The sequence below is a fragment of the Rattus rattus genome, chromosome 1 (assembly GCF_011064425.1).
Source record: "Rattus rattus isolate New Zealand chromosome 1, Rrattus_CSIRO_v1, whole genome shotgun sequence".
NCBI classification, from domain to species: Eukaryota; Metazoa; Chordata; class Mammalia; order Rodentia; family Muridae; genus Rattus; species Rattus rattus.
Window position 1 is genome coordinate 229,436,562 of NC_046154.1, and position 27,168 is coordinate 229,463,729.

General features: G+C 40.4%; 1 protein-coding gene across 1 annotated transcript in view; it reads right to left on the minus strand.

Annotated features, from left to right (window-relative positions):
- Window positions 1-571: 571 nt before the first annotated feature.
- Window positions 572-27,168, minus strand: part of Taf2 (TATA-box binding protein associated factor 2) — a 53,326-nt gene continuing 26,729 nt past the window's right edge. Inside the window, exons 18-26 of the mRNA XM_032915521.1 lie at window positions 24,642-24,752; window positions 22,145-22,338; window positions 20,640-20,779; window positions 19,148-19,217; window positions 16,594-16,703; window positions 13,904-14,133; window positions 12,719-12,824; window positions 7,219-7,341; window positions 572-2,062 (exon numbers count right to left, since the gene is read on the minus strand). Coding sequence (XP_032771412.1) covers window positions 1,797-2,062; window positions 7,219-7,341; window positions 12,719-12,824; window positions 13,904-14,133; window positions 16,594-16,703; window positions 19,148-19,217; window positions 20,640-20,779; window positions 22,145-22,338; window positions 24,642-24,752 — 1,350 coding nt within the window. The 3' untranslated portion in view covers window positions 572-1,796. The remainder of the gene's footprint in view (window positions 2,063-7,218; window positions 7,342-12,718; window positions 12,825-13,903; window positions 14,134-16,593; window positions 16,704-19,147; window positions 19,218-20,639; window positions 20,780-22,144; window positions 22,339-24,641; window positions 24,753-27,168) is intronic.

The window sequence follows — 27,168 nt, forward strand, 5'->3', positions numbered from 1 at the left end:
AGAGTTACACAGACGGATCCAAGTCTTAGTACTGTATGTGCTGCCTAGGAGGGCCTTATGATAGCAGCGGGATATACAGCAGCAGGCCATGGCAGAAGTAATTGTTTTGCAATGTCAAGTCCCAGGGGCTATATAAAGGTGTTATTTGCACACTAAGATATAAAAATTCCCATTTTTCAAAACTAATTGAAGTTGGCCACCATTTAATTAATTTGAATTCGTAAGGGTCATTTAGGTGGATAAATACCTGATCACAGACCTAAATGTGGTGGTACACTCACTCGGCAGGCCAGATGATCTTGGAGTTCAGGCCCAGCCTGATCTATGCAGTGAGACCCCAGCTCCGGTCAGCAGCTCCTGACCACACGTCCTTTGTACTCACAGTTGAGGTCGAGTTCGCTGCACACGGCCTTCCTTGAAGGTGTTGTTCCTAACCTCATCTCCATCTACCGAAGTGCCCGGATACTGGCACAGTTCAAATCCCACTCATTTCAAAGCCCTCTGCAAATGCAACCTGGCATATCGGATAAACATGCTCAGGAAAGTAACAAAGGATAAAGAAAAACAAAGGCAGACTTAAAAAAGTTATTTACTAAACAAGTTAAATACAACTAAAAGTACATTTAAAAGTCCAGCATTGTTGGATCCCTTTTGAAATATTTATTCTGAGATCAAGAATTGAGTCAAACATTTAGTAACAAAAGAAATGATAAAACTGAATAGATATGAAAATATTTTTTAACACCAGAACCTGGGAAATTCAGAAAACCAAAAGCCAAAAAACAAAACCAAAACATACAACCACACAAACTGTTAAACTATGAACCCAAAGCATGGCACATGTGTTTTAAACTGCTGCTGGTCTACTCCAGTGTGGGCCAAATCAGCTGTGTCCAAGCTAGGAAACAACAAATAAAGACACTTTTTCAAAGTATCATGTTTTGTTATGTAGAGTGACTTTGTCATTTTGCTTTTGTGATACAGATTTTCATGTGTCTCAGGCAGGCCTTGAATGATCCTGACCTCTATCTCCCATCTGCTGGAATTACAGGCATGCACAACCACACCTGCCTTATATACAAAGTCATTTCAGAGAGAATATGTGTTATGTGTATAAACTGTCCACATTCAGCAAAACATATTTTACATCTGGACACATTCACCTGCATTTAATGGAAGACAAAACAAAACATAATTTAACATCTTGATTTGAGAATAATGTTGGATCTGCTACATTGCAATATCATAATCACCAAATGTACTATCAAAAGATAGTTACTTTAAATTGTTTAAAAAATAATTTCTTTCAAAACTTTTTGTATTTTAGGGTAAAAAGAACTATAGGATTCTTCACTCATAAATGATGGTGCTTAGTTTCAATGGCTAACACAAAAAGCAGTCGAGAGGGATTGGGCCCTACAGAAAAGCTTCTCTCCAGCAATTCCAAGTGGTGCTGTTTAGCACTTCATGGAAACGCTGGCTACCACAGATCTGGCAGTTGCTTTTGCTGACAATGTCCTCCTGTCCATCCAAGGCTGTCAAGCACACCTGACTTTGGCAGTCCATAGGAGACCAACATCTAAATAGGCCTGCAGTGGATACGAAGGCTTTTATAAACAGTCACTCTGTGTTTTCAGGAAGAACTGGGGGGGAACAGTTCCTCCAGAACCAACACACTCATTCCTATTTAAATCCCAGTTATACAAACACAGCCATCAAATGGGGACTTCAAGCATCCTCTTCAGCCTCGCCATAGTCCCTGCTGTGTCTCTGCACAGAGGACTGCGGAGCAGGCTTCAGTCTGAGAGTGAGGGGGAGCGCACAGACCTGCCACTGGCAGGGCTGGAGAAGGTGAAGGGCTCCTTATCCTTGTCCTTGTCCTTGCCGTCATGTTTGTGCTTGTGCTTGTGCTTGTGTTTGTGCTTCTTCTTCTTCTTCTTGTGCTCATGGTGATGGTGGTGGTGGTGCTCGCTGTGCCGGGCAGAGGACAGAGCCTCCTTAGCAAACACGGAGAGTGGGGCCGCCACAGGATGCACACCCATCTCCAATGACTGCTCTTTACCTTCAGGGTGAAAACAGAGTGAGTTTCTGTTGCTGGTAGGAAAGACAGCTTTCCTCAGAGGAAGCTCATGATAGTCTCACAGAGTATACGACAGCTAACTACTTTAACAGAACTGCCACCACCTTGGCCAGAAGTCAACTACTTTAGGTTCCTCTGGCCTATAAAAAATTATAACATGTGCTGTGCTAACGTATTAGCAAACTGTCCTTTGAATATTAATGTTCTGTAAATATTATGATTCAACAATCACTTCCTATGCGCTATACACTAAGATCTATACTGGCCAATGAAAAGAAAGCTCCTTCAAATACTGCTCTGCCCTGAGGAGAGGGCAGTACTTTATTGGGTTACTTAGAAAATTATTCATACACAAATATACTCTGCTAGTTAATGGTATCTTAGTGAAAATTAAATGCTCCTTTGGCTTCTTAGATGACTTCTGGGAATAGACAGGTAAAGGTAAACTCTCTGGAAGACTCTGTACACACAGTAAAGACTTGGAAGGGCAGAGGCTGTGAAGGCCAATGTTCCCAAAGGCAAGAGTCACGTCAGTAGAAAGGACAGGAACTGAAGCTTGTGAGCCCATGTTCTAGATCGCACTGTCCGCTGAGCCTCCAGTATAAAGTGTACTGTGTCTAAAAAGTGCCTCAATGTCCTCAAGGGCTCTCTTCAGTTCTAATGACCTGATGACCAAGGAAACTAACAAAATGTGCTATTATATGATCTTAATTTCCATCTCAAATGCCTAAATATGCTCCCCAGCTAGAAGTATAGAAAACCAGACTCATATCTCACAAAACCAAGCCAGGTAACAGGGAAAAGAAACAAAGTTAAAGCCATATAAGCAACTGCGCTCCCAGCTCATGGCCGGCCGCCCTGCATCCACTTTGTCTAACAACTGCCCACTCTAACTAGCTAACTATGCACAGCTATCTGCACTTCCTGGAGTCTTGGGGCCGGAGCTCGCAGGTCTCCTCATCGCTCCTAAACACTGGCCAAATCCAACACTGGCCATTGGACTTCAGAAAAGCCAATGGATATCCTGTGTTCTTCCCAGCAGAGGCAAAGACCAAATGAAGGTTTGTGGGTTTGCTCTTTTCCAGGGAATACCTACAACCACTTTGAAGATGAACCCATCTTTATCTGCAAGCTCCACAGCTCAGAATAGGATATCCTGCTTACAAATCTTGAATTTCGCCTGGCTTTTATGAGAACAGAGGAAGCTAAGTAGCTTTAAGAACCTGGGCGATAGTATCTACATGCAGCTCCTGTGGCGAGCACGGAGTCCAGTTTGAGTCAGAATGCTTACGTGATGAGCCTGAAGCATAGATATGGCAAGGAACTTAAAGTGGTGCCTAACTGACCCAGGAGGCTGCCTTTAAAGATACATCAATTCCAATACTAATCCTGATAACAAATACTATGAACAGAAACTGATCACCATTAAAGAATATGGTCAATAAATTCATTATTTTAAAAATTACTAAAGACAGAGAGAATTAGGCATTTATCTAGACTTTTGTACGTGGCTCACGCCAGTGAGTAATAATAAAAAGGGAATTTAGCTTTATAGAAATAATATATGCTATAAATAAAAATGGCAATATTAATTAGAATATTACTTTGTAATCCGCGATGAATTAATGCATCTACATCCTGAATATCCACAATAGTTAACATTGCAAAAAGAGTCAACTGGACCCTGGTACTTCCAAATGAAGACACATGGCACTGACAAACCTGCTCCAATTATGAGTCTAGACAGGACTGTAATTTTACCAGAGTTACAAGGAACTCTATCATGTTAACTTCACCACATACAAACATCTGAAAACTACAGATAAAGATATGACTAGCAAATATACTGCAGGGTGGAGGGAGAGAAGCTATGGACTAGAGCATAAATTTAAAGAGATAACCGAGAGAAGGACTGCAGTGTGGACTTCATGGGGCCACTGATGTAACAAGCACTGACACAAACAGCCAAGGAGGGGCTCCACAGCCAGCTCTTAGGCTGACAAAGCCCCTTCAGTTATCTGAAACACCTTCTCTGTGTTAGATATGGAGGCTCACATAATTCACAATATTGAGAGATGCTCCTTTGTGTTATGTAAAAGACATTTTGAATTGTTCTGCCCAACATAAAATCTTCCCTAACACCAAATTTAAACAAACAAACAAGCTGTAGTCAACAGATGGGAAACGCACAAATGTACTTAATAAAAGCCTAACTTGCGAGCTCTGCAGTCCATCTAATAAGAATGCTTAAGAAACAGTGAACAATCTACTAACTTATTGACTTCATTTATATTAGGTGTACACTCAGAGTTAACACAAAGTCTCTAGTTTGTTAGAAAAGATGTGAATTCTGCTCTTTGGTCCTTTAGATTAAATAAAAAATAAGATGTTTAAATACATCATTGTAATTTAAAGAAAAAAAGACAGTCAGTCTGTTTTTCATCATGAGTTTCAAAAAAAAAAAAGAGATCTCTAGGGAGAGCATACAAGCTTTTTAAAAGAAATTGTTTTAATTTCAAAGTAAGATTTCAAGTACTAGACTTGTGTTTTCTGAATTATGCAAGAAGGCATTACATAACCCAGCAGCCTGAGCGAGGCAGCTGCAGGACTCCTCTCCTCTCAGAAATCACTAGGGAGTTCCATCTGTTCCGCCATCACCCCTTCCCCTCTGTTCTTCATCCCTGCCATCACTAAATAAACCCAGGAGACAGTCCTGATGCCTCCAACCTTGCAGTGGAGGAAAGGGGGCTCAATGTTGGGAAAGAGGCTCTACGATGCTAACCTTCACTCACAGAACCACGTGGCCCTTCCTGCCTATTCTCCTTCCCTCAGGACAGAGGGAGGGAAAGGAAGTGGATGAAGGGGCCATTCTCACCTCTCCTTGGTTATCCCATAGCCTGACCTACCACCTCCACAAAATCATATGCATTTAACACATCTTCTCTACCCTCGTACACAGGAAAAAGAAGTGTGTGTGTGTGTGTGTGTGTGTGTGTGTGTGTGTGTGTGTGTGTGTGTGTGTGTGTACCTGTACCTGTGTGTTCTGTATGCATACATGTGTTATGTAGGAAGAGTTAAAAGTACATCATCATATCCCCTACTAACAAAATGTGCATCTTTCCTAGATGTAACACATTTCTGTTCTTGGGTACCATCTGGGTCCTTGGTGCTACGTCATTAAGACATTTGAGCTGTCACTTATTGTGTGAGTAGAGGAAGCAAGGGACCCACACTCAGTAGCTCTGAACGTGAGGAAAGAACAGAATGAGTAAGGAAACACTGCTAAAAGGGCCTTTATTTACTTAAGTACTCCGAGAAGAGCTGCAAGTCTACTAGATTCTAATATTCTATATTCTAGCCTCTCCATTTTTAGTCAACTAGAGCAAACGTTTTTAATACGTTTTAGCAAGCATGAATAAAAGAGACCTCAGCTGAACATGCCCTCACAAAGCCCACATGTGCTCCTTACTCTCGAGTCTGCAGATGGAAGGGAGGCCACAGCTTCCCTCATCACTCTTCTCTTTCTCTCAAGACCCTAACTCAGACACAGGCCAATCTTGCTCCCACCACGCCCAGCTCTGAGGGGAAGCAGAGAACTCCCCTTTACCTCCACCTCAGCTGATATTGCCTGGTTTAGGCTAACACTGAATTTCTGACATCCCACACGATGATTTCAGAGTAATGCTCCGACAGGATTATTGTCACCCCAGCTAGGAGTGACACTTCTACTCTAGGGTCAGCAGAATAGCTCAGCAGTTGGCAATGCTGACTACCAAGCCTGACAACCTGCGCTTGATCCTAGAACCCACATGGTGGAAGGAGAGGACTGAGTCCTGCAAACTGCCCTCTCCATGTGCACTGTGACAATGTGATAGGAAAAAGCTTTATTTGAAATTCAATACACACACACACACACACACACACACACACACACACACACGAGTGAATGGGGAAAGGACAAGCAGAAAGGTGAGAGAAGTGAGGAAGGGAGAAATGGGAGAAGGAGCCAAAGAAACAATCCCCTGAGCCAAAGTCCCAACTCAATTCCTTCTGAAACACTGTGTGAATCTACTTCAATGAATGTACACACTTCACAAAAGGCTTTTGGCAGCCAACAATCTATGTTCTTAACACTGAAGTATTCTGAGCTGTTGCTTTTGGCTGAAATCTACTTATTAATCACAGTTGGTCCCTGAGTTCCTTCCTCAAATCAGTAAGCATTAATCTTCTGTTTATATCATACAAAAAACCACATTATCAAAGCAAACTCCACCCACTGAAACATAAGCAGAAATCCATAGATGTGTAGGGTTTACTAAAGACTTTGGAAAGCCCAGCCTTCAGAAGTGGCTTCACTTAATGTGGCTTTCTTTCCTACTCCTTTTCCGTAAACGTCTGAAAACCTAATCTTTGTTTCCTGATAGCTCATAGCATCTGACAGGTGCCATTTATTTGGTCCTCATCTTTGCTTGATTAGCAATGAGGTACACAGCAAGCAGCAGCTGTAAAGTGGATGAATAAGTCAGATGAGCTGAACTGCTCAAGCAAGCCAGTCAGCATGGCATCACGTAAGCCTTGGTGTGTGTGTGTGTGTGTGTGTGTGTAGTTCACAAGACAACTTAACTCTCTCCTTCCATCATGTGGGTTCTGGGGCTCAAACTCAGCTGTCAGCCTTGGCAGAACCCACCTTTACCAGCACTGTATGGAATACTCTAAATACAAGTTTAGCACTAAATTTTCATGAATGAAACAGCAATCCTGAGCTCCGGGTGGTTTCTTTGTGGATTATGTGAAGGTGCAATGACAAAGACTCTAAGGTTTACATTCAAGTTAACTTCTGACTGCAAGGCAAGAGCAAGTGATTTCATTATTACAAGTAATTACAACAACATAATGAAGAATAACTTTCTTCCTCATTATTTTTTTGTTATTTATGAATTTTCTTTAACACAAACTTCTGAAACAGATAAACGCTAATCTGAAAGTCTTTAAATTACATAACATAAAACCAGTCAATACATTGCAAGAAAACTTGGTTCTCCACTTTCCCAGTATTTTTTAATTGATAAATTAACTCTGAATTTAGATTTTCTTGAGGCAAAACAGACAAACAAACAAACAAACAAAACTAAGTATACCTGCTCCCTTCCGGGACAGTTCCATACTCCACTGGGGTTTTGTGGTTGGTGTGATGTCACAGCCTAATGAATGCTGGGGCATTAAGGAAGATCTGGAGCTGGATGGTCGGTACTTAGAGAGCCCTAAAAGATCAAAAAGAGGAATTATAGTTCTTTGTTTCCTAAAAGCAGAAAAAAAGTTTAACAGATTTCACATGTTAGCTTTCAAACGAGAAATAGTTCAGCTCTAGTAAAAGTCTAATCATAAACGGAATACAATATTAAGGCTACTATAGATCAGAGTAATTTAATCCTTTGCCCTGTTGCCGCAGAGAAAATTCACACTTGAAAGACAATAAACTTGAAAGACTTGCCGAACACATAAACCAGAGCCTGTACTCTGCTACAGGAGCCACTTCATATATGTTAGTATTTATTTGGCATTTGCATATAGTTTGCACAATTTCCTAAAAACATTTCGATTATCAAATTTACAGAATACCTCTTAACCACTGAGCCATCTCTCCAGCCCCAAGAAGTAGTTTTAATGGTATAAGAGAAAATAGGATAATGGAATGCAGAGGTCAGATGCTGGTCCCAAAGGTATGCACAAATGTGGTAACAGCAGCACAGTGTCTCCCGTCCTCTTCTCTGGTCACTCAGTATCAGCAGCAGCTTTATGTGAGCCCGTGTCTGTCTCCTACAGTCTGTTGTTAGTGGGTCAGCAGCAGTTAGTGCTCTCTTCTGCGTGCAGTAGAGTCAACCCTCACGACTAGGCTGATCAATAGTAAAACCACAAGGGTCCAGACCAACAGAGGCATAAACTGCAACACGTTTCCAAAGAAATATGGAAAGCAAGGCAACATGGGTTCTCCAAAAGACCCGAACTCAACTACCGAACTCCAGACACCGAAATACCTAAAACATTAACTCATAAACATGATGAGTGGCCTCCAATATGTTATGATTCTGCAGATGGAGAAACTCAGCAACACAAAGAAAAAAATTCAGGAAAGAAATTAAGATTTGAGGAAAAAAGTTAGAACTGGCAAAAACTGAATTGAATATACTCTACAGTGACTTTTATCTTACAACAGATTTAACTAAGTAGAGGAATGAGTAACAGGAAGAAGTCCTGCTGCAGGGCCTAAAAACCTGACTACAGTTTCTGAGACCCACAGGGTGAAAGGGAGAGAACTGACTTTTTTTTCTTTTTTTAAAGATTTATTGTATTTATGAGTACACTGTAGCTGTCTTCAGACACACCAGAAGAGAGCATCAGATCCCATTACAGATGGTTGTGAGCCACTACGAGGTTGCTAGGAATTGAACTCGGGACCTCTGAAAGAGCAATCAGAGTTCTTAACTGCTGAGCCATCTCTCCAGCCTGAGATCTGACATCTACAAGTCGTCCTACAACTTGCACATGTGTACTGAGCCATAGATGTATACACACACACACACACACACACACACACACACATACCCACACACAGACACACACACAGACACACAATACTGAATTTAAATACTAATAAACAAGGAGAAAAATAACCAAAAAAGCAAAACAGCATGGCTACAATGTCTAAGAACTCTGGCATATGATTAGGAGATAAAACTTAAGAAGAATACCTACCCACAAGCTAGAAGAACTGAGACTAAATGCCAAAGACAGAATCTCAATGAAATTATAACAGAAAATCCCTCAGATCTAGAAAAAGACATACAAACACAAGAGGCATTTACAAGTTCAACTAGACGTGAGTGGAGAAGGACCTTTCCATGGTACGTAACAATGAAAATGTAAAAAACCCAGAGCAGAGGGAGGCCCTGGAAGCTATAACAGGGCTGGAAATGCAAGTCAGTTGTCAGAGTATTTGCTCAGAATGCATGAAGCCCTGGGTTTAGTCCCCAGCCTAGGATAAAACTAGCCACATGTACTGAACATTTATAATTCCAGGATTTAGGAGGTAAAGCACGAGGATAAGAAGTTCACCACTGGCTACACAGCAAGCTCAAGAACAGCTTCTGATACAGAAGATCTAGCATTAAAAAGTAGATGATAAAAAAACAAAAAAACAAAAAACAAAAACAAAAAAAAAACCTGTAAGGGATAATACAGCAACACATTTACAAAGATAAACAAATCAAATAACACCTGACCTCTCACCAGCAACCCTAGAAGCCAGAAAACCATAGAAAGATCCACTCAAGTCCTCAAAGTACAGAGCTGCTAATAAGACTGCTAAAGTCAATAAAGACATTTTCTAATTAATAAGGGGAAACAAACATTTCAAAATATGCCAAACCAAGGCTCATGATGAGCAGATTAAGATAATACCATAGGGGTATTTAGCTCAGTGGTTAGTGCTTGCCTAGAAAGCGCAAGGCCCTGGGTTCAGTCCTCAGCTCCAAAAAAAAAGAAAGAAGAAAGAAAAAAAAAAAAAAGAGAGAGAATACCATACACAGAAGAAAGTTCACAGACAGACAACACTCTCCTAGAAGTCATGGGCTTAAACAAGAACCCTGATGCCAAGGTCAGCATACCTGCCCATGAACTGTTTGCTACAGAGGCTGCAGACACCCCAAAAGTAAAGGCCATGGGAATGGAGGATGGCTCAGTAGATAGAGAAGCACTCACTGTACTTCCAAAGGACCTGCATTCAGTTCCAAGCACCCATGTTAAGAAGCTCACAACTTTTGTAACTCCAACTCAGAGGAATCCAACATGCTCTTTAGGCTTTCAGAAGGCACTTACTCCCCCTCCCCACACACTGATAGCAATAATAAAAATAAATCTTAGAGAGAGAGAGAGAGAGAGAGAGAGAGAGAGAGAGAGAGAGAATACAGTCTATTATCATTGTTCTAGCTTGCCTACATAGAATGAGAAGCCAAAGACAGATTCTCAGTGAAATTATAACAGAGGCCCTCTTACTAACACACCACACACTTTGGTCACAGGATACAAAGAAATGAAAACAGACCTGAACTGCAAACCCCCTCGATGCTTACTAGTGTTTGCAGTGCTGGAAGGCACAATGCAGGCTACAGCTTACCCTTAGTCCCTCCCAGCTGAAGACTGGAATAGGTGGCAATATTGGCCCGACAAGTAAACCTACTGAGGTAACGTGGCACAGCTATCTGCAGGACGACCAAGTGTTTCTGCGATTGATTTTGACGACAGGCTTCACATGAGGGAATACACATCTGACACTATAAACCTGGTCAAAGCCTACGGCTGGGAGGACATGGACCCAAGCAGGGAACACTTTACCATTGTTGAACATGTCAAACTGCCTTCTAAACATTCATGCTTGTTCCAAGACCGCTGTGGCTCCCAGCCAAGGGTGAGAGGCTCTAATGAATGTAGACTCACATCTGACAAAAGTGCAAAGAATCAATGACAGAGGCAGCTCAGCTTACAACAAGAGTGTTTCTATCCCTTCACTGCACTGAGACCCAGGCAGGGCACATCATAGAAAAGAGGGCAGAAAGAATTTAAGATCAAGAGTATCGTGAATCACTGCTGCTGTAACCATGAACAGCAGCAGCTAGAGACATCTGCACACTTCCCATCATGCATAGAGGTATCTGTAAGGTCCCATCTCTTCCTGTGGTAATTGCGTCATTAATGGTTGCTTGAGAAGGGATGTCATTAGCTAATGGCACAGCCACTGGAGGATGAGGTAGGAAACATAAAAGGTTCAGAGAGAAAGGAAAGGGGATGCCAAAAGGCAATGGGGTGAACATAATCACAATACATTGTACATATGCATAAAAATATCAAAAAAAAAAAAACCCTAAGAAGACTAGATGATTGGACCAGAAAATTTAGAGCCAGCAATTGTCTCCAAGATAAATTCTGCTCACTAGCAGAAACCCAGACTGAGAATCAGTGCAGAAATTATCTGGCGAGCACACAGGCTGAAAACAGTTTTTGTGACATCTGATTAAGTAGGCTTCCAACCAAAATGCATTAAGAGATACTGAGAGTCAGTAAAACATATTAATGAAGAGAACATAAAGACCATTAAATAAGTACAGGCCAGGATTAGGATTTGTATGTGTGTGTATGTGTGTGTGTGTGTGTTTGTGTGTGTGTGTGTGTGTGTGTGTGTTGGGGGGAGGAGGTGTGCACGAACAAGCATTTGTTTTTTGAGCCAGGGTTTCTCTATGCAGTCCTGGATGTCCTGGAATTCATTCCATTGACCAGGCTGGCCTTGAACTCAGATCCACTTAACTCTGCCTCCAGAGTTCCAGGATTAAAGGCGCTAAAGAAATGCTAAAAAATAAATCTAAGCTGAGAAAATGGCTTGGCCCATAAAATACTTGCTTGGTAGGCAGGAGAAACTCAGTTTGGACCACCAAACCCAAAGAAAGCATGGGTGCAGAGGTGCACGCTTTTATTCTAGCGATGGCTAGATGGGAGGTGGGGGCAGGCACCCCCATCTCTCACTGTCTCAACCAAAGGTGGACAGTGGTATAACACAATAAATTAAAAGAAGTACTTGTTACTTTTTTAGTTTGCATGCATGCGTGCGTGAACTTGAGCTGTTGGCACCCACAGCTGTGATCTCCATACATGTGTGCATCCGCCCATGAACACATACATATATACATACATACATATGGACATACTTGCACACACACAAACAGACATAAATTTATCATTTTGTAGTACTACAAAGGTGACACAACTAACCAAAATAGGGTAGTTAAGAAATAAATACAAGGAAATCTATGATACCAAATTATATGAGACAGACCAAAAAAGAGTGGCATTATGGAAAACACTGACTTTAGTTAAAAAAAAACAAAACCTATTTTAAATTTAACCACAGTCCTGTTATTAAGAGTAAACAAAGGTGGGTGTTGGAAGTTTATGCCGTTAATTCCAGCACTAGGGAGGAAGAGGCAAATGGCTCTTTGTGCGTTCAAGGCTAGCCTGGTCTACAGAACTGGTTTCAGGACAGCTGAACTATACAAAGAAACCCTGTCTCCTGTCTCAAAAAACCAAAAGGGGCGGAAATAAAAAGAGTAAATAAAGTATTTTTTTATGACAAATATCTTACACCCAAATCCAAATTTTTTAGGGGGAGGATGAGACAAGGTCTCACTATATAGCTCTGGCTGGCCTGGAACTCACTATGTAGAGAACCAATATAACACAATAAATTAAAAGAAATACTTGTTACTTTTTTAGTTTGCATGCATGCATGCATGCGTGCGTGAACTTGAGGTTGGTTTTCTCTTTCCACCTTTACAGGGTGCCAGGCATTGAACTCAGAGCGACAGGCTTGAACAACCAATGCCTTGACCCACTGTGCCATCTGGCCAAACCTCCAAAAAGTACTTTCTACCATTTATTATTTTGTCAATGTAAATTACACTGGTATAATTCAAGAATTTTACATTGGTTTCTCAATGCTACACTTGCTCTTCTAAATATAAAGTAACAGACCTGAGGAGGGACACCTGTGAGCACTGCCCCTCCCCCTAGGCTGTGCTGTGTTACCCTTACCTGGAGTGGACGGCCTTTCAAGCATGTTCAGATGATGGGAAATGAAGGCCTGACTATCGTGAACGGTGTCCATATCGACCTCCTCCTCATCCTGAGAACTTGAGAACTAGTGCACACACAACAGGACAGAGACACACAGCATTACTGTGTTCAGATATTATCTTTAAGGACAGTGGAAGAGAGGCCAAAGAACAGACCCTTTACAATCTTAAAAAGAAAAACAGTCTTGTCTTCAAAAAGCACTAAAACAAAAATTGGGTGGTCCAGCCTCCAAAAGCAGCTGATAAAGAATTTCTGTGAGCCAGGCGTGATGGTGCATGCCTTTAATACTAGCACTTGGGAGGCAAAGGCAAGTGATTTCTGAGTTTGAGGCTACCCTGGTTTACAAAGCGAGTTCCAAGAAAGCCAAGGCCACACGTTGAAACCATGTCTTAAAAAACCAACCAACCAAGATGGGGCAAGGATTATAAGCACTAATTCCTACCTTAGGGCACACTTTGCATCTTTAGTAAATGTGATTATATCCCAGATAATTCCAGGTAAATCATAAAGAGAATCTGAGTTTCAAGGGGAAGCACCAGTAGAGAATGGCCAAGAGAACAGTCTGCTCTGTATACTGCTGAAAACAGAAGGCTGTAGTAGGGCAGACACTGTGTCTTCAGTATGGAAATCATTCTAGAACATTCTTTTTAAAGTGAAATGATTCACATATGCTCTTTTTACAGAGTCTGGGAATTTATAATGCAGAGCTAGAAAGAAAAGGCTTTCTAAAGGCAAAACCCACAAATTTAAAAAAATTATAAAATGTAATGGAATGTACCATCCCTTCCCAAATTAGATTACTCCTCCAGTTGATTTTCACTCAAAACCATTGGCCAGCAAGCAACTTAAAGGCACGGTCTATAGTCCACAGGCTTCATCATACACACAGACAAGACAGCCTGATGTGTAAAAGGCTCTGTACTATGCACAGGAGACATCCTAGGGTCTGAAAGAGCCTTATTTCACCATATAAGTTGACTGGAGCACGTTTGTTTACAGGAGCTGGGGGTTAGACTGGCAGTGGCCTGGGGCTGGAGAACTCACTGAGTCTCAGAAGACACAGTCTTCTTGGGCGGTGCAGTATCAGTGTACACTGTACTGTGTACAGTGAAGCTCTGTCTTTTGAACTAACGGGATACTCACAGGGTTCTGAAATCCTGCTAGCTGAGTGTGACAGCCTGGGTTACTTGCAGTTTCCTGGTTGCCTACTCCCGATTCTGGAATTATGGTTGGATTCAAGACAGCTTTCTTCTCTTTTAGGTTAAGAACAAGCCCGAGCTCTGGCAAGGGTAAACAAGAAGGTCTACTGAGGCCGAAGAGCGTGAAGTACAAGTCCACAGCTCCACACCGTAACCTCCAGTCATGTGCAGTACCTAAGAGGCAGACAAAAACCAGCATCATTTATTACCACACCATTATTCTTATAAAATCAATTTCAGAAATTAAACCAATGCTAACTGAGTGAGTGTGTGTTGAAATCTGTGTGTGTGTGCGGGTGCTGTGGTGCGAGTGTGGAAGCCAGAGGACAATGTGCAAAAGCCAGTCTTTCTTTCATTCGCGTGGATTTTAAAGGACAAACTATCAGGCTACTGACATAACACAACTGTGCGTTATTGTTCTAACATACACAATTCTAGCTATGACAAACCTTTGAAAATTAAACATGAAGCAACGTCTTACATAAGGTTCATTCTATCCAGAGGTTAAGTCCAGCTTCCTGGTCATGTTCAGTTTTTTCCAAAACTATTTTGCAATCTTAAAGTATCATTCCTTTTGTTTAAAAACTCTTCCCAAGGGATAATAAGAGAATTCTTTATAATTTGCTATGTTTCTCTCAATTTTGTGAGCTATTCACATAGTCTTAGTAATATTTGACATGGCAATTTTGTGTAGATTTACTGCTGAATAAATCTTTATCAGTCTCTGAAGGATGTGCTTATCCCTTAGATCTAAGTAGAAGAGGCAATCATGTCTTCAAAGTAACAGGAGTGTAAAATATTAAAGCTGTACACAATAACAATCCCTGTGGTTAGGAAAGCTAGCCCACACCAACTAACAGAACCTTAGTTCACACTGGTTTACATGGTTCTTTTTGGTATTTGCTTTATTTTTTAAAGACAAAGGCTATTCATGTTTGTTTATTTCTTCAAAATATACTATACTAGTATATTTCCTATGGCCGCTACACTTTTATTATAAAATGAGAAGAGCAGTCTTTAACATTTCAGTAATAGTAAATTAGTAAAAAAAAGTTAAAACATTAAAATGTAGTCCTCGTGATTCAGTGAGTTAGTAATAGGCTAGCATGGTAAGCTATTTCACAATTCAACAGAGGAGATAAAGTAGCTCAAAAATGTTAAGTATTAGAAAATAAAAATTAAGTCCCTATCAACTTGCAACAACTGTTGAAGTATAATAGTTCTAGCCTAGCTTTTGACTAAACCTTCCTACCAAAAACAGTATTACAATTTCAAATTAAGAGATACAACAAAAACTGTCTTTCAAAATACAGGACATTTATAACTACACAGATTTAGTAGCCCAATTAAATAAAAATGACTTGCAAATAAGTGGCTACTAAGGCTGCTAAGGGTATAATTAATCAAGACCCTAAATTTGATTCCCCAACACAGAAGAAATCAAGCTCACACAAAGCTCAAACCTATGGGAATGACAGCACCGAGTATTTTTTTTTTTTAAATCCACCCACCCCAGCACTGAGTATTTAACGTGAGGCAGACACCGTGTTCACAAACACCAAGTTGTTTCTTTCTCTGGCTGTAGATACAGGTTTTACTCCCTGTCTTCTGTAAATGGCAGCATTTAGACGAGTTACACTGAGCTGGGGTGACCTTGGCACAGCGGCTCAGGAGCCGGTACTCCTCTACACTCTTATGTCCACTCCTTGATCTCACACCGATGTGATGGAAACTCACACCGCCATAAGATGGCACGCTCTGGGAGATGTGCAACAGTATGCAGTCTTTACAACTACAGGTTATCTGTTACTCTACATTTACTCACTGTCCTGGAAAAATAAAAAGGAGACCAGTTATCTCTGAACAAGGCCACTAGGAGGCCATGGACAAGATGTGGAAAGACTACAAAGGTTCATGTGTATAGCCCTTAACTACTTAAAACGCTTTACAACTTGTAATGCTTCGTTTCCATATGGAGCAAAGTGAACACATCCTTAACAAATAACCTCAATGTGAAAATATGACAGCCTGTTTTAAAGGAGGATGATGGGAGGAGGAACTAGCGTGAGTCACACAGTATACTACATGCGATTTACACATGAGGACTTGAGTTTGATCCCAGGGCCCATGGAAAAGCCAGGCACAGGGACAACACCTGTAGTTCCTACACTAAGGAGTTGGAAAGAGATGCCACTGCACCTTCCGGCCAGCCAGTCTGGCCAATCAGTAAGCTCCAGGTTACCAACATGCGTGCACTCACGCACACGCTGCTCCCTCCCCACCCCTTATCCTTGAAAATCTGATATAAAATGAAAATAAGTAATAATTTTTAAAAGTCACTGGTATCCTTAAATCGGACCAATGACTCATTAAAATCAACATTTGCGAGAAAGGATGTGTGGACAAAGAGGTGTACCGTGGGACACAATGTGTTACAGTTTCCATGACTGGATATCTTCTATGCTTTGTTTATTTTTCGTTTGTTTGTGGTTTTTGTTTTCTTTTGTGGGGGAGGCTGCATGGGTGGAGGGCAGATACGAGGGGGCGAGGAGATGAGTGGGACTGGAGTGCATGATGTCAAATCCACAAAGAATCAATAAAAAGTTAAAAAAGAAAAAGTCACTGCTCTCTTACCAGAATTCATCAGCTTCCAGAGCTGATCTACCAGGGCCTCGTTGCATAAAGGAGATTCCATGTTCTTTGTGAATGGCGGATTTTTAGTCAGCATGTTTAGAATCTTATGCCTATAAGAATAAAAGCTAAATAAATGAACTTTTACTGACCATTTGCTGATTGGTACTATGAATAAGAAGCACTACAAAGAATATCAAAACCTTTCTCCTTTCCCATTATGTGTAATTTTATGTTTAGTTCTATTTCTAAATGCTTTATGCTGAATCCAAAATGTTTTCTCACTAAAAATGTCTTATGGGTTTGTTTTCAATTATCTGAACTGTATGACAAGGTCTTCTACAATCTGACTATATAACCTTAACCATCGCATTCTTTTCTTTGGGGAAGGCTCAAGGTTTCTCTTTAAACATTTCATTCTTTATGAGGGCCATATTATCACGAGTTTTAAAACCTATAAAAACAATGTTTATGTTTAGAACAAGGCAGGAGAATGCTCATGACCTGTACAGAGACAGACACCGGAGTATCTAGTTCTTAGGATTAGAAATTCTAATGCTTAGCAGTCCCATTATGATGCTTACTCAATAAGTGGTAAAAGAGTAATAGCAATGAGAATGAAGGAGACAAGACATACTAAATGTATAAAAATAATAAAGTAAAAACAAGAAGGAAACATAAAACTCCTAAGAAACTAAAACTCCATTTGCAGGGCATCATGGTACACACCTGCAGGACAAGTACTCGAGGCAGAGGCAGAAGCCAGCCTGGATCATAGAACAAAACGGACTCAGAGAGAGCAAAACAAGATCAAGATAAATGAGCTAATGACTTAAAGCTGACAGCCAGGCATGGAGGCAAACATCTTTTAATGGCAGCACTCAGGAGGCAGGCCGGGCAGATAGGTCCCTGTGAATTTGAGGCCAGTCTGGTCTACAAAGTGAGACCCTGCCTAAAACAAGAGAAAATACCAATAAGAAAGCAATCACTGTGTGGTGACCATTCACTACCATAATGCCTTTTTTAAAAATGTGATCTTAAAAACAAGGTATATTTACTTTGTGTGGGCTTGAGGTAGTGGTGTGTGTGCCATGCCATGTGTACAAGGTCAGAAGACAGCTTGCATGTGAGCTCTCCTTCTGCCATGGGGTTAAGCACACCTCTAAACAGACGTCAGTCCAGACTCTGAATATGGCTGTTCACATTTAAATGAACCAAACAGCTCAAAAACTACATCCCAAAAGCACTCAGTACAGATACAATGTGTAATAACTTCATTCAGCTATTATATAGCAATCTGTTATATTATACATCAATGTGTAATACAGTAACAACCATGACAATCTGCCCAAAGTGCTCTCTGAAACAGAACTTAAATACCTAGTATTTAAAACAAGCTCTGAAAAATAGAGACGTTAAGTTTTTATTCATGTAAACTGAAAACAAATGGTTAAGCTTTAAATAAAGGTTCAAAACAAATGGTCAAACTTTATTTATATTGCATTTATAGCTTCCGAAGCTATAAATAGCTTCTTATATGCTACTAAAGACTTTTAAGTGCATACTCCATTTTAGACAGAGTAATTAGGCTCTACTCCTTGCTCTGGACTTTAAAATGGGAAGCTATTAAATTTTTTTTCTACATTTCAACTTTGTATCACTCAATCTGAAATATAGATCACAAATCAAGTACATTAAAATCTTTAAAGTTCATATAAATATTTATATAAGAAGCATTACTAAAGACACTGAAATATATAGTTACTAACCAAAGGTCACTGCTATAAAGCACCCAAGCTCTTGAGACTGCTCACACCTTGGGGCATTCCAAAGATGAGCAGGCAGTTTATGTCATTTTAAAGGAGCATCATCTGCCAAGTGATGTGGAAAGGTGAACAAGGTGTTTGTCTACATCCTTGCCCGTAGCTGAAATGGTTACGAGTTATTCAACTGTAAAATTATGATCTATGAAGTCTGAATGTTAAATCAAATAAAAACCTGAGTGTCCACTATGTCGACTTAAAAGAAAGGAAGACAGAAATGGTTAACAAAAACAAACCAAACATCCAAAAAGCCAGGAGCAATCAAAGCAGTCACCAGAGGAAAGCACAATACGAAGGCAAATGGCACGTGACGACTGCAGCTCCTGAGCATCTAAAGAGTCTAAAAAGAATCAACTCTAGCACATGTGCATGCATACACACCGACAAAATAAAGAAATGTAATAAGCTCTTTTAAATAATCAAAAAAAGGATGCCCTGAAATAAGTTCCCAAATGACATAAAAATAGTGAAATCAATTATAAGTTGGAAGACAAGTGACTATCTCTACTTACTTAGTATAAACTATAAAACTTTAGGTCAAAACATAATAGTTAAACTTAAGAGAAACTACTAATAATGTGTTTTCAAAATGTTTTTCTAATATCAAATAGAAAAAAAGGCTTAAAAATGCATAACCTATTCCTATACTTTAGAAAATCTTTTCCATGTACAATTTTTGGCCATGATCTAACCCATTTCAGGTCTATATCAAGATATTAAATATATAAACTAACCTCACATAGGGGACAGGGTCAGTCTGAATCATATTAAGTAGCCATTGAAGTTCTTCATAACTCCTGTCCACTGAAAATAAAAACCAGGAAGTATTTGTAAGGTTAACTAACAAATCAAATAACAAGTGATTATTATTAGGAATTAAAGAAGCAGAATTCTTAGCTGGATTGTCATGCAGTTGAAGGGTCCAATTAAGCAATTAAAATTCATTTTTAAAACTTGTATACAGGAGGTCAGTAGTAACTTTCACAAGCATTATGCCATATGAAACCAGGACCAAAAAACAGAACCTCGTATACATTCAGCCAAACATCAATACAAAACAGTGCCAAAGAATAGTGCCCAGTACATAGTTCATAGTAAAATTCAACCAAACACCACGAAGCAAATTCTAATCATTAAAAGTCCTAAATGAGACACAATTAGTTGGACAAAATCTGCCCAACTTTTTAGATGCTTAAATCCTTTAGAGGCTTGATATACAACAGTAACAAATAAAAACAAAAGGAGTTTCTGCCCACACAGCTCCTTCTACTAAGATGCAAGGCAGTCAGAAAGGTAGTCATAGTCACATGTTATGACTGTAACTAACAAAAGATGACTCGCTTCTGTCGTTCACCTTGTCAGCATACAAAAATCGAGAAGCTGTAATTACACAATCTTATACACAATAGTTCTCAGTCTTTCATCTCCAAATATTTTAGCCTACAGAATTCATGGCTCATACATAAGCACCATTCACTTTTCAAAATTATTCTTATTATTTTAGTATTCTTTTGGAAATATATTAGTATTCCATTTCATCTTGGGTAATATTAACTCATGAATTCTTCCTATTTCTGAGGCACATACACTTTATCTTAGAAAGGAATGTTAGGCTTACTAAGAAAGTGCATGAGCTCAGTAAGTCTAGATTTTAAGGAACAGGTGTAGGCTTCAACAGAGTCCCACATACTATCTTTGTATTCTGTACAACACCATGGTTCTGATCTATCTAGGAAGTTAATCAAAGGTAGCTCATGTCACTTGAATTTACACTTTTCAGAGTATTCTACTGTGTCTACCTTAATTTTATTCAGTCACACTTTTCATTTCTTTAAATCTGAGGTATAACCTAACTTTCCTGATGAAAGTTACTGTCTCTGTTTGCATAGTTACAAATTTTTATATACTTGTAACATATTTCCCTGAACCCCTAAGTATTTTTCCCAAATATCTTATTTTTAAAATAACAATGTTATTTTGTAGAATTTGCTGGCTTCTCCCAGGAGTTAAAGACATCTATAATTTAATTTTTTCCCTGTTGTTAACAAACCAACTAAGTCAGTGAGCCAAGAGTCTAACAATAAGGACTGATCTGTATGAAAATATCACTGTGTAAAAAGTAACTGAAAGCAATGAGACCCCCTGTACTGCCTGCACTACAAAGGTGCAGAAGGGGCTTTCCAACATCTCTTGAAAACTGGGAAAGGCACTACCTGACAGCACTACCTTTAGTGTAATCGACAACGGCTTCCAGAGCCGCTATCCTGATGTCCACGAAGTGGCCATATTCAGCATAGGATTTGAAAAGAGATGCATCACTTGGCACGTGTCCATTCTTCTGAAGCACTCTTATGGCTCTCAAGCAACTAGTGAGAAAAAAAGTGAATTACTTCCTCTGAAGTATCATGAGTACTATAGAAATTCATTTGTCAATCAATTAAAATCTTCATTGATCAGGGTTGGAGACATGGCTCAGTAGTTAGAAACATTGCTGCTCTTCCAGAGGACCCAGATTTGATTCCCAGTACCCACGTGGTGACTCACAACTGTCTCCAACTCCAGTCAACGTGCACAGACATACATGCAGGCAAAGCACCCAAACACATAACATCAAATAAAGATAATTTAAAAACCTTGTAATTTGAATACATATCCAATTCTGTGATGTTTAATTTTTCTGATAAAATTTCAATATTAATATCTAAATAATATAAAAACAAATTTCAAAAGGTGTTTGGAAACTCAGATCCACATACATGTCAACAAAAACATACTTCAGAAAAAAGTAAGTACTCAGCAATAAGAACATAATTTAAATCGAGTCGTGTCTCCAGAAACCCTATATTCATTCACAATAAAAATGGTACACTAGCTGGGCATGGTGGTGCAAGCTTTAATCCCGGCACCTGGCTGGGGAGCAGAGTTTGGGGGCAGTGGGGTTAAGGAGACCGACAGAGGCAGGCAGATCTCTTGAGTTTGAGGCCAACCTAATCTACAGAGTGAGTTTCAGGACAGCCCAAAAGGCTTACTGAGACCCTGTCTCAAAAACACTAAAAACAAAACAAATACAATAAAACAAAAATTGAAAAATAAAAGTAGGAGGGCTCAAAGTGGCAGTGCACTTCAGCACTTGGAGGTCAGGGGTTAGGTCAAGGTGACCCTTGGCCACAGGGACGGACCTACAGTTAAGCTTGTCACAAAACACAACAGTGACTGATATAAAAAATGACCCTAACATCAAAATAATTACTAAGAAGACTTTCTAGGATCGGTGAGATAGCTCAGCAGGCAAAAGCACTTGACATATGTAAGCCTGGGAGTCTGAGTTTCATCCTGAGCCCACCCACATATAAAGGGGGAAGAGAGGAGCCACTCCACAAAGCTGGTCTCTGTGTTCTCTGACCTCCACATGGATCACAGCACAGGGGGTTTCCCACCATGTGTTTGTGTTTGTGCACGCATGTATGTGTATGTACAAAAATACAAAATCATATACCTTTTAGAAAATTAGAACATGATAGAAATTAATCATAAAACTATATATAGTATCATAAATATAAAAATTTCATTACAAAGGGGGAAAGTTTCAAGGATATTTTCCAAATATTAATAATTTATCTGGAGAAGATAGTATCAGAAAATTTAAATTTCTTATTTTTACTTTAATTTTTCCCAATTTAATCTAATAGAAATAAATAAACTTAAAAAAGCAGCAAAGAAATGAGTGACACCTGACAGTGATAGTATGTCTGTAACTTGGGAGAAGTTTTTCCATATTCAAAAACCGGGTAATTTCTTCAAGTATTAGTCGCACATCAGGATTTAAGTTATCCAAAGTTCTGACTTCATTATTCACACTGACAGCAGGTGTGACAGAGTTAGCCAAGGCATCAATCATTTCTGCACGGTAATAGTTATCTGAAAACTAAGAATAATTAAAAGAAAATAATTAGCCTTTTCATGACACATAGAACTTTAAATAACTTATGTAACTTTAAATCATTTCAGCTCAGAAGTAAAGCACACCTTTAGAATGCACAAAGCCCTGAGTTCATCACTAGGATATCACACACACACACACACACACACACACACACACACACACACACACACACACACACACACACACAGTGAAAACATTGTTTATGTAACTGCAAAGTTTCTAGTAAATACCAACCTGTCCTTTGTATAGAATTATTCTTTGGAAAACAATGAAAATGCCGCCCTCATCAGCCTATTAGAGTATTACACACTCACTCTGTGTAAAATCTCCCTACAGTTATCCAACTGAACCATCTATAGTCCAAGAAAGGAAGAAAGAAACAACAAAAATTATATTCCACTAGGAGCCAGTGGGATGGTTCAATGGAGAAGGTTCTTGCCATCAAGTATGAGGACCTGAACTTAGGTGCCCAATCTCTATAAAACCCAGCAGGGACGGGAGTTCACACATATGCCTAACTCTCAGGGGAAGAGACAGAAGCCCTGAAGCAAGCTCACTAGGTCAGCCAAAACTGGTAAGCTCTGGATCCAAGTGAGGACAATGCCCCAGTACGTAAGGTGGAGAGAATAAGAGAGTCACCTGAGGTGCTGGAGCAGGCAGGAGGATCTCTTTGAGTTTGAGGCTAGCCTGGTCTACAGAGTGAGTTCCAGGACAACCAGAGCTACATGGTAAAACCCTGTCTTAGAAAAAAAGAAACAAAGAAATGAAGAGAGAAAGTCACCTGAGATTAACCTAGGTCTCTGCATACAGAGGGACACATGTGCAACCCCACATGCAAGTGCTCTTAAGACACATATGCACACCATAGACACAGACACACAAAAAAAGAAAAATATTACAGTCTACAAATCCCGTTATTAATACAAAGCACAAGAGACTGAGCTCAGATGGCTCGGTGTTTACGAGCACTTCCTGCTCTCACAGAGGACTTGGGTTTGATTCCCAGAACCTAAGTGGAGGCTCACGACCACCTCTAAACATAGGTGCAGGGGATCTGTCGCTCTCTTTGGGCCTCATGGGCTCCTGCACATGATACACATCCAGACAAGCTGCACATGATACACATACAGACAAGCTGCACATGATACACATACAGACAAGCTGCACATGATACACATCCAGACAAGCTGCACATGATACATATACAGACAAGCCGCACATGATACACAATACAGACAAGCCGCACATGATACACATACAGACAAGCCGCACATGATACACATACAGACAAGCTGCACATGATACACATACAGACAAGCTGCACATGATACACATACAGACAAGCTGCACATGATACACATACAGACAAGCTGCACACTCATATCCATATAGAATAAAAAAGAGAAAAGTAAGAAAAAAGAGTAACAACGAGAAAGAAAGAACTCAACTTAAAGAAAAGGAACTTGGACAAAGGATGTATTTCAAAGAACAGAGCATCCCAGTAGAGGACAAAAAAAAAAAAAAAAAAAAAATCTAAGCTATCAGTAAGATCAAATTATTTCCAAAAGCATAACACTATTTAAAAAAGGAAAAGGAACAAGCGCAGAATCACGACAACAGCTGCTGCTCATTTGCATTTAATTTACATTCCTCCTCTTCCTTTTCCACTCTTCAGACGGCAGCTCCCTCAATATTCCAAGTCCCTTCAGAAGCTTTCTGCCCCATCCCCTACCCAGAGGCACGCAGGCATGGTGTAAGCCCAACACACACACACACACATGCACACACACACACACATGCACACACACACACACACACACACACATGCACACACACACACACACGCACACACATGCACACACACACACACACACACACACACACACATGCACACACACACACGCAGCACACACACACACACATGCACACATGCACACACACACACACACACACACACATGACACACATGCACACAGCACACACATATTTAAAAAGAAGCATGCTGTTAGATTTCATAAAGCCAAGTTTCAGCTGGCTCCCCCAAACTGATGCATTAGTCTCTCTATAAGAGTTTCAAGAAACATTTAAGAACCAATTAATTTTGGTTTCATCTACTGATTATTCCAATAAGCTATGCTGCGTGCCTCTAACTCCAGAAGGTACTGTGGACTTATGAAGGACTCTACAAACACAAGTATTTCCTTTTTTAATGCAGTCCTGAGGACTGAGGCTCCCACAGATTATCAAGTGGTACTTTACAATACTCATTGAGAGAAGCACCTTACCTTATTTTTTCTGTTGTCATTGTACTTGATTAAGTCTAAAATAAATGTTAAAACTTCTTTGGGACAAAGATTATGTACATCTCTTAACAAAGCCATTGCAACCGGCATAGTCTACAAAAGAGGAAAAGAGTTTTAAGCACACAACCCGACTTATTCGTTACTATGGTAATTTGTCCTCTGAAGAGAATTACACTGCAGTTAACACAGATGTCTAGATGGAGCCTAATCCCCGATCTCCCATGTCCTCCTACTACAGACACATCTAAAAGCATTGGTACTGAAATTCGGAATCCAGGGATCCAGGGAGTATTTTCATTACTGGACACAGTCTACAGGCTATGAGCCTGTGCTCTCTCTCACTTGCTGGAAGAAAGTACACATAATGTAAGTTATACCAATTGATTTCTAAGTGATATAGTGGAGAGAGGACACAATTTCAGCATTGGCTCACCTTTAACCCGCACCATCTACTCTGGGTATCTGTGTATTGCTTACTGCCTTGCTTCCTACACAATCATGTGTAAGGCTCAAGGATCCACTGGTGATAGGCACGAAAGGAACGGCTCACCAACCCTCAGACTAAGGACAGATAGTAGTCTAAAATTCAGCATACCTTTCTTTTTTCTAAAATTTCATAAGCAATTTTCCGTTAGTTTCAGCATGACAGAACAGTAAATTCTGCTAGTGACATAAAGCCAATTAAGCCCTAGACAGAACCGTAGATACACTTGGAGCATGTCTCCGAGGGTACTTCAGAGGTTTTGCTGCATGATAGGAAGGTCCTCCCACAGGAGAGCTAAGAACCAGTGCTCATATTTCTCTGCCTCCCGACTGCAGATGCAATGCAGCCTCGTGTTCGGTGTCACGTTTGCCTTGCAATGGTGGACTAGATCCTCTCCAGCTAGGAGGCAAAACAAGGACCACTCCCCCTTCCTTCCTTCTTTTCTTCCCTCCCTCCCCTCTCCCTCCCTCCCTCCCTCCTATGCCTTTGTCCCAGCAATGAGGACAGGACCTGAGGCGGGCAGTGTGAGGTGTATAAGAAAAACAGGAAAGCTCCTTTCCCCACACAAAGATCTGTTCTCTCTGCCTGGTCTGTACTTTTACAAGACAAGTTTAAATGTTTGATTAAGTCAAATTTTTTCTTCTGCCAACTAGAAATGTTATGTAGAAGTCATTTGGACTAAAAGCATCATCCTCCCAAGGATACGTCAACTCATAGTAAGGAATAAACAAGTTAATACACACACAAATACATTTTGGAAGCAATACATACAAGCAACGAAACAGTAAAAAGAAAGAGCCTTATAATTATCTTTATAATACACATATGCTAGCCTTCTGTCCAGTCTATCTTCTTTCATTAGGGAAAAAAAGCAAAAGAAAACCTCTAACCTTCACATTGCCTTCTCTTCCCTTTTTTTACCCCATAACCAGAGCCCACTACCCACCCCTGCCAGTCCTCTTCCTCTTTCCAGCCAGGTACGTTTCCTCCCCTGTCCTGTCTTCCTTCTCCCTTGACTGTTTTAGTTTTGGTTGGCCCACAGAGTTTAGTTAGAATTGCTTATGGAAACATGGGCACCTGACCAGTTGCTACACCAAGGAGGGTGGAGCCTTGTAAGTCCTTCTCCCCTCCATGACAGAGGGTGAAGGTGCAATCTGGAGTGGGTCTTGGGTTGATAATCAATGCTGCTGAGACAGCAAATTGCAGCAGCCACACCCTGCCCTAAGGAAAGTGTCCCACAAGGTTCTTTGGGCTCTAATATTGATTGGAGCTACTCCACAATCTTCTGAGCTATTGCACGAGTTTCACTTAAAAGAAAATCCTTTCTACTTGCTTAAGAAAAGCAATTATGTTCTTACCACTTAATTTCTATGTTCTCCCTTCTCCTGTTCAAAGCCTGACCTGTCTTTTATACTGGCTTTCTCCTCTAGCTTTCCTTTCTATCAAACACACCCTGAGGATCCTAATCTTCCACCTGACAGCAAACAAAGCACAGTGATTCTTTCCCACACTGCTCGGCCTCACAACAGCTCCCTCTGCTAAGATGGGACATCACTTCCCTTCCTTCCCTCTTCCTTTTTAACATCACAATTCCTAGTTGATCTAGTCAATCTAGGTTTGCCTTCACTCTTATGACTAACAAACCATGCAAATGATTCGCAAACCACTCAGCAACTAGTCGTCTTCCCATACTCCAGGGTACTCACACTTCCACTCTCCCTCTAACTTATCATTTTGCAGAGAGCCTCCTGTAAGTAACATTAAACACACTCTATGCCCTTGGTCTAATTTCTTCATTTTGAGACCAGAGCTGCAACTAGCACTGCTGGCTGGCACTGCCTGCCCTGCGCAGCACCTTGCCTGCAGTCAAGGTTACATGACTCCTGCCTTCAAGCAAGCAAGCAAAGCTGGCACTGTGAGCTGGGCAACTTCTGGTTCAAAATATATCGTCCCCATTCTAGCAGGCTGGCTATGAGAAAGGCCTGCACACACTCCATACCTCTGCCCCCTAGCAAACAATCAAAG